Source organism: Vigna unguiculata, chromosome 11 (assembly GCF_037176805.1).
Source record: "Vigna unguiculata cultivar grain cowpea cultivar isolate G323 ecotype 2 chromosome 11, ASM3717680v1, whole genome shotgun sequence".
Taxonomy (NCBI): domain Eukaryota; kingdom Viridiplantae; phylum Streptophyta; class Magnoliopsida; order Fabales; family Fabaceae; genus Vigna; species Vigna unguiculata.
Window position 1 is genome coordinate 18,208,610 of NC_140802.1, and position 11,110 is coordinate 18,219,719.

Below are 11,110 nucleotides of genomic sequence, written 5' to 3' on the forward strand. Positions count from 1 at the left end.
AAAAACATAGTCACCCAGCTACCAAGGTACTCCCCAGCGACCACCCGACACTTCTAGAATACGAAAAATAACGTCAAATATCACAATTTCATGAATATTTGAACCCCTAATACACAAAAAATTAACGTTTTCCCCAATTTTGTTTCATATTCTACAAAACACTAATCAAACTTAGTCAAACGAAATAGGAACAAGAAAAAAATAACTTAAAAAAAGTGAATCCCTAACCTCCATTACCTGCTTAGATGCTAGCAAACGCAACCAGGTGCGAAACCAAGGAGTAACACAACTCTAAGAATCAAACAGTGAGCGGAAAACAGGAACACCAGGACAAAACGAACGTAAAAGGTTAAACCCTAACCAAACCAACGTACCCAAACGGTAAAAATGGGGAGAAAAGACCAAGGAGTTTCAAAGTTCGACTTACTTGGAAGTAGAACGAATTTTGCTAGCTCGAAAATGGAAGGTTTCCTGTGCCCTAGCAGAGCTCTCACAAAGTAAGACAAAATGAAGAGTGAGGGTGTGTGAGGGTTTGTGAGGGGGTCTTGGGGGTCCATAGTGGGCTGGTCTTGGGCCCTTGAAAAGGCCAGGCCCAACCCTCTTTTAGGACAAATATTAAAAATAAAAAGGGGTCTCACAATCTCCCCATCAACAAAAATTTTCGTCCTTGAAAATTAAGACTTACCAAAAAAAAGTGCAGATATGACTTCCTCACATCCTCCTTTAACTCCCATGTAGAGTCACCTGTTCTCCGGTTCTAGATGACTTTGACAAGACTGATGGTCCTTCCCCTACGTTCCTCAACTCGGCGATCCTCTAAGCCAACTGGTTGAACCTCTACCGTTAGATCCTCCCTAACTTGTACATTCTCAGCCTCCAACACGTGAGACGGGTCGAACACATACTTCCGCAACTAGGAAACATGAAACACTAGGTGAAGATTAGCCAATTGCAGAGGTAAAGCAATCTCGTATGCCACAAGCCCTATCCTTCTCAAGATCTGATACAGACCCAAGAACTTAGGAGAAAGCTTCCTTGAGTGGATAACCCTTCCCACACTAGTGGTTGGGTCACCCTCAAGAAAACATGATCCCCAGCTGCAAACTCCAAGGGTCTGCATATGCTCTTGACCTACTTTGCGATGCCTGCAACCTATCCCTCACCAACTGAACCTTTTTCGTGGTTTATTGCAACACCTCTGGCCCAACCAAGACCTATTCACCATCCTGATACCAACACAAGGGAGTTCTACACCTCCTCCCACACAAAGCTTCATAAGGCGCCATCCTTATACTCGCCTGGTAGCTATTTTTGTAGGTGAATTCCACCAACGGTAACACCTCATCCCAACTACCGAGATGATCCAAGATGCACGTCCTCAACAAGTCCTCTAAGGACTGAATCACCCTCTCATATTGCCCATTTGTCTGAGGATGATAGGTAAAACTCATCCTCAACCTGCTCCCCAAGGCATCCTGCAGTATTAGCCAGAATCTAAAAGTAAACTGTGGGTATCTATCAAACACTATGCTACTGGGCACTCCATGCATCCTTATAATCTCCTTGATGTATAGTTGAGCCAACTTGGCCATAGAGATCCTGAGATTCACCGCCAAGAAGTGGGCACTCTTGGTCAACTGGTCTACGACAACCCATATAGCATCATGACCTCTCACGGTTCGTGGCAAATGGGTAACAAAATCCATAGCTATGCTATCCCATTTCCACATCGGTATATCCAACGGCTGGAGCGTTCCACCAAGTGTCTAATGCTCCATCTTCGCCTTTTGGCAAGTCAAGCAGGTGGTTACGAATTGTGTAACATCTTTCTTCATTCCTTGCCACCAGAAGGTTTCCTTGAGGTCTTGGTACATCTTAGTCATGCCAGGATGCAAACTAAGACGACTCTTGTGTCCTTCCTCAAGAATCAACCTTCTCACCTCCGCATCACTAGGCACATAGATTTGGCCTCTGAATCTCAACACACCATCATCACCGAAGGCAAACTCATTGGCCTGATCTGATCCAAGCAATTTTTTCACCTTCTGCAAACTATCATCCTCAGCTTGCCTCTCCTTAATCAATCTTAGGAAGTCACTAGATATAGTTAAGGCACTACATCTAATGAATTATGGTTCCAACTTAACTTGAAGCTTCATATCCCTGAAACTGTCAATCAAATCCAATTCTTTAATCATGAGATTAGCCACATGGACTGTCTTCCTAATCAGAGCGTCCACTACCACATTTGCTTTCCCCGGGTGGTATAAAAGCTCAAAGTCATAGTCCTTCAAGAACTCAATCCATCTCCTTTGCCTCATGTTCAGCTCCTTTTGGTCAAAAAGATACTTGAGGCTCTTATGGTCACTGAACACACAAAATTGTGCGCTATAAAGTAGTGCCTCTAGATTTTCAAAGCAAACACCACCGCTGCCAACTCTAGATCATGGGTAGGGTAGTTCTTCTCATGGACTTTCAGTTGCCTTGAAGCATATGCTACTACCTTCCTCTCTTGCATCAACACACAACTCAATCCCTGGTGAGAAGCATCACAGTAAAATTCAAAGGACTTACTAACATCGGGAATGACCAAAACTGGGGCACTAGTCAACCTCCGCTAAGCTCTCGAAAGCTTTCCTCACACCTACCAATCCAAGCGAAAGGTTGGTCTTTCTTGGTAAGCTGGGTCAAAGGCGCCACTATCTTGGAGAATCCTGTGCCCTAGCAGAGCTCTCGCAGTACTACAAAGGAGGGGAGAGAAATTATTTTCTGCAAAGTAAGACAGAATGAAGAGTGAGGGTCTGTGAGGGGGTCTTGGAGGTCTATAATGGACTAGTCTTGGACTCTTGAAAAGGGCAGGCCCAACCCCTTTTTTAGGACAGATATTAACAATAAAAAGGTGTCTCATATGGTGTCTATAAACTTTTGTTAACTTTTACTTTGTTCTCGGTATTTTAACTGATGAATTATTAGTCCTTTAACGTTATTTTCTGACATTTTTCTTACTAGATGAAAGAAAAACTAAATTTATATATTTTGAAAAGTGTAATTCAAGGAATCATACCCAAATTAGTTTATTTAAAATTTCAGAAACAGAAAAAGAAAACTGTTCATTTTACGGTAACTGTTGATTAAATTATGTCGTGGTGTGTTGACCACTTACATTGTGCTAATGCGAATATCCACATGATTCAACTTTTAGCATTCTGATAACAGAGTCAGAGTCAGACTGCATGAACTAGAACTTGAAAAATTAAAACCTATAAATTATAAAAAATCTAATTTACAAACCAAAACTCAATTTAGTAAGAAAAATATATCTGGTTGTTGTACTTCTCAAAAGTTTCTAGGACCTTCGTTGTGAACATGTGAACATATCCTTTCTAACTACATATCTCACAAAGGAAGGTGTGCTTTCTTGCCTTCTACTCTAGATGTGCTTCCGTTTCCGATCCCTTTCATCATCATCGATGTTTACTGTTATACCTGCAACGAATCAAAATATCTCTTATTTGCAAAGTCCAAGCACAAAGTTAAAAAAAAAAATATCACCAGAAATCTAAAACTCACAACCTTATTGGCCCGTTTGAAGTGACCTGGCATGTGCACATGTTGCAAACTATCTTATCCTCTCATATCCAAAACAACACTTCACTGTATAAATTCATTCCAATCACATTCCCGCTTCATTCAATTGAGTGGAACATTCTAAAACAACAGACCCAATTTATAACTTTCTCTCTCTCAAGTTCAAATGGCTCTCCAGGCTGTTTCTTTGGTTTCTGCTTCTTTCTCTGTCGCCAAAGAGGTTTGCTTCATCTGTCACATTAGCTTATCTTTTCTCTTTTAGTGTTCTATTTGAAGAGATAACATATAAATAAAGCTTTGGGAAATGTGTTTTTTCTTCATTCAGGGGAAGCTTGGCATGTCTCTGAGGAACACCACAATATTTGGTCTTTCATTGGCAGACGCTCTCAAAGCGGACTTCAGCTCTCTCTCATTTTCATGCAAAGTAACTACCGTAACATAAAATTACTTCATTTCTAATTTTCCATTTCATTTAATTGAGTATATAACTTCAGTAGAAATGTTACTAACCTTTTAACGCAATAATATGCTGAACATATTCTTTATTACCACGTGAATGTAAAATAGAAACACCCTAGGATATAGTTTTCATGGACTTTTAATGATGTGTTGGTTTCTTATGCACAATGATGTACTTGGTCAAACACAAGCATAATCTTATTTCAATTTTACTCTTAATCAGAGGGAACTCCAGCAAAAATTTTGCCCTTTAAGGGTCCAATCAGTGGCAACAACTCCAGGAGTCACAAAAGCTTCACCAGAAGGCAAGAAAACTTTGAGGAAAGGCAGTGTTATTATCACTGGGGCTTCCTCTGGATTGGGCTTGGCCACTGCTAAGGCATTGGCTGAGACAGGAAAGTGGCATGTGATAATGGCTTGCAGGGATTTCCTCAAAGCTGAAAGGGCTGCAAAAGCTGCTGGCATTCCTAAGGAAAACTACACTGTTATGCATTTGGACCTTGCCTCCCTTGATAGTGTTAGGCAATTTGTGGACAACTTCAGGCAATCGGGCAGGCCACTGGATGTGCTTGTTTGCAATGCTGCAGTTTACTTGCCAACTGCAAGTGAACCTACATACACTGCTGATGGCTTTGAACTCAGTGTTGGAACAAACCATTTGGGGCATTTCCTGCTTTCGCGCCTATTGCTTGAGGACTTGAACATATCTGATTACCCTTCTAAGAGGTTGATCATTGTTGGCTCAATCACAGGTATAATTTTAAGTTGTTCATCAAGAGAAAGCTTTTAACTCGCTATCTGATGCATTCGTTTATAATGCACTATTATGAGATGAAACTAATGAGTTCTAGTAAGGGAATGGGAGTGATATTCATGGGAATTTCACTGGATATTGAAGACTTAAGAGAGTGTCTGGCGTATACTGTTGGTAGAGAAATATATTAGCTAGGCTCATACTTTTTGACACATTTCTATGATTAGTATCCACATGATCATCAAAAATGATAAACAATGTTTTGTGGATATTCCCTTGTTAACCAAATAGGAAACACCAACACCTTGGCTGGAAATGTGCCACCCAAGGCTAACCTTGGTGACTTGAGGGGACTAGCTGGAGGCTTGAATGGACTAAACACTTCAGCCATGATAGATGGAGGATCCTTTGATGGAGCCAAGGCGTACAAGGACAGCAAAGTCTGCAATATGCTTACCATGCAAGAATTCCACAGAAGATACCATGAAGAAACTGGAATCACATTTGCTTCCCTTTACCCGGGTTGCATTGCCACGACAGGCTTGTTCAGAGAACACATTCCCTTATTCAGACTTCTCTTCCCTCCATTCCAAAAGTTCATAACCAAGGGCTTTGTCTCCGAAGATGAATCGGGAAAGAGGCTTGCACAGGTAGTAGAAATGACCAATTAGAGACTATGGAGATGGTTATACACTTCTGTGTTGGAATGAGCGTTTGAACAGTCCTTGTGTCTCATATTTGAACTGTTTTAACCTTGTACAGGTTGTGAGTGATCCAAGCCTAACAAAATCAGGTGTCTACTGGAGCTGGAACAAGGCCTCTGCTTCATTTGAAAATCAATTGTCACAAGAGGCCAGTGATGCAGATAAGGCTCGCAAGGTTTGGGAGATCAGTGAGAAACTTGTTGGTTTGGCTTAAATGGCATCTTGGCAGCTTCCAGTATCCTCTTGATTGTGAGGAATTTGTCATGGGGTTCAATAACATCTCACAAGAGTTTAGACCCTTTTCTGATGCGTTTCTCTGATGCTTTTTTTAGCAGCTAACTCCTCTTGTCTTGATGACTACTCTCGATGAATCCTTCAAATGTTTCAAAGTGCACATGAAGTTAGGAAATTTGATTCCACAGCTGTCTCATAATTGGATTCTTTATTGTTTTTCAAATGATTGTTATTCAAATAACTTCAAAATCAGAGAAATCAAATTAACCAATAAGAATCTTATTCATTCCAAGCATATATGACTAAGTCTCAAGTTACACTTTATTCATTCCAAAACTTTATTCATTCCAAAAGTATATACCAAAAGTACTAATATCTATTCCTCTATCTTTTTATTAAGCAAACCAGTATTAAAAGTTTGAATTAACTAAGCTAGCGTCAATTAACTCATCTAATTTTTTACTTTTTCCAAGCATATACAAAAATAATTATTTTTAGTGGGGGTTATATTTGACATTTCTGGAGGTTTTAACCCCCACTAATGGTTTTACCAGGGGTTTGAAATTCTCCCAGAAGACCAAGCGTAGCTTGTTAGTTTTGAAATGGTTGAAAAGCCAAGAAGGGGGATTGAATTGGCTAGTTAAAAATTTAGGCTATCTTTGTAAGCTAAAAACCACCTTTGATTGAATCAAATAGATCACCAAGTTAGGATGCAAACAGTACTGAACTATACACTTTCAGTCGATCAAAAACAGAGTTAACAGATTGATTTTACTAGACACATTTTGTTCTGGTATAATCAATCGATTGAAACTGAAAAACAGTCGACTGAAATACTGGGAAAAATGCAGAAATGCGAATTTGAATTTTAAACCAGAAACAATGCTCAAGAATGATCAAGATCAGTTCAAAATGATTATTCAAACATGCTCAATGCTTCAGATGCTATGAAAACATGCAAGAACATGAAAAAAAATGATTAAAGCAAGAGTTCTTGAAACTTTAAAATTAAAATGCAAGAGAGAAAGGTTAGAGAAGAGAGGACACCACGAATTTTTATACTGGTTCACTCAAACCTGAGCTACATCCAGTTTGTCAAGACAACCTTAGCTTGACTTTGCACTATTTCAAAAGTTTTACAAAGAATCCACACTTACACTTCCAAAATATGCAAAAACACCACAAAAGACTCTTGAATCACACAAGAGTCACACCAGCACAGCAAGAACCCTCTTGCAGACCTGAAAAACCACCAGGCACACACACAAAGCTTGAGAAACATCAAACCCCAATGGTAGCACAACCTTGCCTACCACAAACCACTTTCTCCAAGTTTCGAACCAAGCCAAAAGCTTCAAGAATTGATCCAAGATCAATCTTCAACAGCTGCAACACCTATGATCATGAAGGAGAGAGTTTCCACAAGTTTCCAGAACCAAATCGTGCTCTAAAATGATCAACAAACCTCTCTTTCGAAAATCACAACTTTTATAGTCAAACTGTTACGAAATTCAACAGGTTGATTTTCAAATCAATCGGTTGATTTCACTTGACTTAAGTGAAATCAGTCGATTAAAAACTAAATCAACTGATTAAATTTATTGCAGTTTAAGACTATTGCAGCCAACCTTTTAACCGGTTGAAAAACCATTCAACAGATTAAAAGAGACATTTTAACCTGTTGAAAAACCATTCAACAGATTAAAAACACAACAAAGACCAAACTACATCTAATTAATGCTTTAAGGTCTACAACATGAATTACAAACTATAAGTACACTTTCTTAATGATGTAACTACATGGAGAGCACACATTCCAGCCTTGATCACCATGGATATCATCAAGTCTCCTTTCCTTCATCAATGTAGACTTCATTCCAATGGTTATGGCTTCAAGATAGTTCAAAAGAGCTTCATTCAATCTTCATCAAATCTTCCAAAAGTAAACCACCTTGGCTTCTCATGTTAACATAGCTAACGGATTACCGGGGCTTTTAAGCAACCCTTGGAAGTAACGCAACTTACCAGGGGTTTCGAAAACCCCCATTAATATTTGGGGTTCTGAAAACCCCCAAAAATGCATGGGGTTCTGAAAACATCTAGTAATGCATAGGGTTCTGAAAACCCTTAGTAATGCATGGGGTTCCGAAAACCCGGTAATGCCTGGGGTTCCAAAAACTTCCGTTAATTCCTCGAAAACCCCTGTTAATACCAAAAAGTTAGTGGTCATAATGCTAAAGTTGTATTTTCCTGATAATTGATTTGTTTAGTTAATTATTTGAGTACGAAAAGAACTTTATTCTATGGAATTTCCTATTTGTTACTTAACATTTTAGTACCAATCAATACAAATAAGAAAAAACTTCAAGGTCACTTCAAAATAAGCAATCAATACAAATATTCATTCAAATGGTATCAATACAAATATTCATTCAAATAGTACCAATAGTGGACTAGTAGTCATAATGCTCTTAATATAATAAGTGTTGGAGAGGTAACATTTGAATGATAGTGACATAATAAGCAGTGCACTATCTACCTACAATAAACCAAAATGTAAAAGGAAATTAGAGTTGTGCCCCATTAGCATAATTAACCAAAAGTTTCCTATAAGCATATTTGTTGACAAATTCCAAAAGTAAACGAAAAATATCATCTAATGCGGTGTTGGATGTTGATCATTTATTTCTTCGTTAGGAACACTTCCTTGATCAGATACCTAACATATCAAAAATAATGATAATTAATAACTTTCCAAATAATAATATCAAACATATATTTATTTAATCAAGATTTAAATATTACCGTTGGTGCATGATGCATAGTAAAATCACAAGGCAACTCTGCTTGATAATTTTGTACCAAAAAATTAACCATTGCCTTCATTGAGTTGAGTTGGGATGTCAATGTAGAAACCTATTTTAAAACACAAAAATAATCAAAATAGAGAAAATAACTCTTATTTTCTACTTTTGAAGAAAAAAATGGAGCTCTTTTGACAATTTTGGTTTACATAACATATTACTTTAAATATATTCAAACGTCAAATTTGATAAAAGTAATGCATCATGATCAAAATTAAAAAATTAACTTGATTTTGTAACTGAGCATTAGAAGGATAACTTGAAGATGTTCCATTATATGAATGACCCTTGGAGCCAAACACTTTAGATGGGCAAGGACCCAAACCCAAACCCCTAACACGTCCACAATGTTCTTGGTTACCAATGACAAATATACGTATAATATATTATGTAGTACTTTGTATATAGTTGCTTACCAATGACATTAACAAACCATGCTCTTTTTCGGGTTGTAGGCCTTTCTTCATCTACTTGCAACTCAGTCTCCTCATTTTCTTCCTCTTCATTTTCAAAATATGAATATGATGTAGTTGGTATTGTTGGTTCAGATACATGAAATGATTGATATGGTGGCTGAGAATTAGATTGAGGCACAATTGGGGGTTGGCTAGTTGAAGATATCCTCACTTTCAAGGTTCTTCAAAATAAATTGGTTAGATATTCCTAAAACTGAATATAAAATCAAATTGATATATACAAAATCTAATGTAAAACAAATTATATACATAATACTTATTCATGAAATATGATAAAACAAATTAGTTGGCTGAGGTGCAGATGGAGGTGGAGGGCAAGCATATTTAGGACCGTGTTGAATACTTGCTTGAGATGCAGATGGAAGTGGAGGGGAAAATGAAAATCTAGGACCTTGTTGAATATTTACTTGAGGTGTAATTGGGGTTGGAATTTATACTTCAAGTCTTGGAGGTTGACTACTAGACAGTGAAGAATGAGTACTCACTTTAGGTTTTGACTTAGACTTACTTGAGGTTGAAAAATCTCTTGACAACAAATAAAAATTGATAAAGTTAGAAAAATAACAAAGCTACGCAGAAAAGAAAACAATTGAAAAATATGCTTGTTATCTGCGTATAAAGATGAAATCCTTAGATTAACATCATTTATAATATATTTCCAATACCAAATGTCTGCACGCTCACAATTGCATTGCATTGCCTCAATTGGGTTGTTTATGCAGCATGCATGCTTGTTGCATGTAACTTTTTCTTTTCTTATCATATTTATAGTCAAATCCTGTTCAATATGAATAAAATAAAGACACAATTTATAATAGTTTGTGATCTTAGTTTCCATGTTGGAGAAGTAAGTAATGAGCGTAAAAGTTGATGTTGTTACTGAGAAGCCAAAAAAAAACAAAGACAGTGAATGGTTGAATTGGCATTAACTTGATGAAATTGTGTGTGTTGTTTATGATTCGTTTTATTAACCTTCTTACTGTATTTTTCACATTTTTATTGATGTTTGATAGTGACTAGATCTGGGATTTGGTTAGTGAAATAGTATAAAAGGAATATTTCAGAGTATAAAGTAGCATTTCATTCCCTATTTCAAGGAATACTTCAGAATATAACCTATTTAACATGAAACATGCTTGCAAGGATTCGAACCTTAACTCTCATCCAAATAAACACTTGTATCATTAAGGTTAACTTAATTTCTACTACACATAAGTTTTATTCTTAACACTTCAAATGACTAATCGAAAGAAATGAGAAAAATTTTCAAAGAAGTTACTCTGTCAGAATGTCTACATTAACTCAAACCGAAAGAGATCATAATTGTTCATGGTTTTAAGTGATCATAATTACCTGAATGAGATTGATGATGAGCTGCAGGTGTACTACATGTTCCCATGTGGAAGATTTATTAGTTGACATTTTCTTCTTGGTTGATATTTTCTTTATCTTCAGATGGTCTACAAATAAGATAAATACATCAAATTAAAAAAAATTAGAAAAGAGGTGAAACCAAAAGAAAGGATAAAACATAGATATTTAACAAAAGGGGAAAATCTATTTAGTTTTAGAAATAGGAAAAAATTATGGCTGTAAAATTATAAAAGTGTCTGATAAAATGAAGAAAAACACACATTTATAAATTTATTTTCATCCATTCTCAATCGTATTACATGGTTGTGTGATAAAGGCATTACTATAATATTCTTTTAAACAAGTGGATAAAACTTTGAAAGTGATCATAATCGTTTGAAACATATAAATTAGTATTATATACATAAAATATGGTTTAAATTTTTTAATAAATTTTATGTTTAAAAACTATTATTTTATACATAAATTAAAAGTTTTTAAAGCTAAACTTCTACTAAAACTAAAACAAGAAATTTAATTAAACAAAATATGTTTTTCATAATTAAAATAGATGCCTCAGATGATTTTTACGCCTTTATTAATTTTAATAACCGCAGCATAAATAACTTTTTCCATACAGTTTGGAATTTTTAAAAATTTAAAATACTTCTAAATATT

At 36.4% G+C, this 11,110-nt stretch overlaps 1 protein-coding gene across 1 annotated transcript; it reads left to right on the forward strand.

The window, feature by feature from the left end:
- Positions 1 to 3,652: 3,652 nt before the first annotated feature.
- LOC114168771 (protochlorophyllide reductase, chloroplastic-like) lies at positions 3,653 to 5,924 on the forward strand. Its single transcript, XM_028053703.2, has 5 exons — positions 3,653 to 3,808; positions 3,914 to 4,012; positions 4,271 to 4,799; positions 5,093 to 5,451; positions 5,564 to 5,924. The coding sequence occupies exons 1-5, from the start codon at positions 3,755 to 3,757 to the stop codon at positions 5,717 to 5,719; spliced, it is 1,197 nt and encodes a 398-aa protein (XP_027909504.1). The 5' UTR covers positions 3,653 to 3,754; the 3' UTR covers positions 5,720 to 5,924.
- Positions 5,925 to 11,110: the final 5,186 nt, after the last annotated feature.

What these genes read in the sequence shown, in the direction of transcription:
- LOC114168771 (XM_028053703.2), top strand. Translation starts at nt 3,755, where the DNA reads ATGGCTCTCCAGGCTGTTTCTTTGGTTTCTGCTTCTTTCTCTGTCGCC. An exon ending in CTCTCTCATTTTCATGCAAA is followed by an intron (nt 4,013 to 4,270) that starts GTAACTACCGTA and finishes ACTCTTAATCAG; the next exon opens with AGGGAACTCCAGCAAAAATT. An exon ending in CGGGAAAGAGGCTTGCACAG is followed by an intron (nt 5,452 to 5,563) that starts GTAGTAGAAATG and finishes AACCTTGTACAG; the next exon opens with GTTGTGAGTGATCCAAGCCT.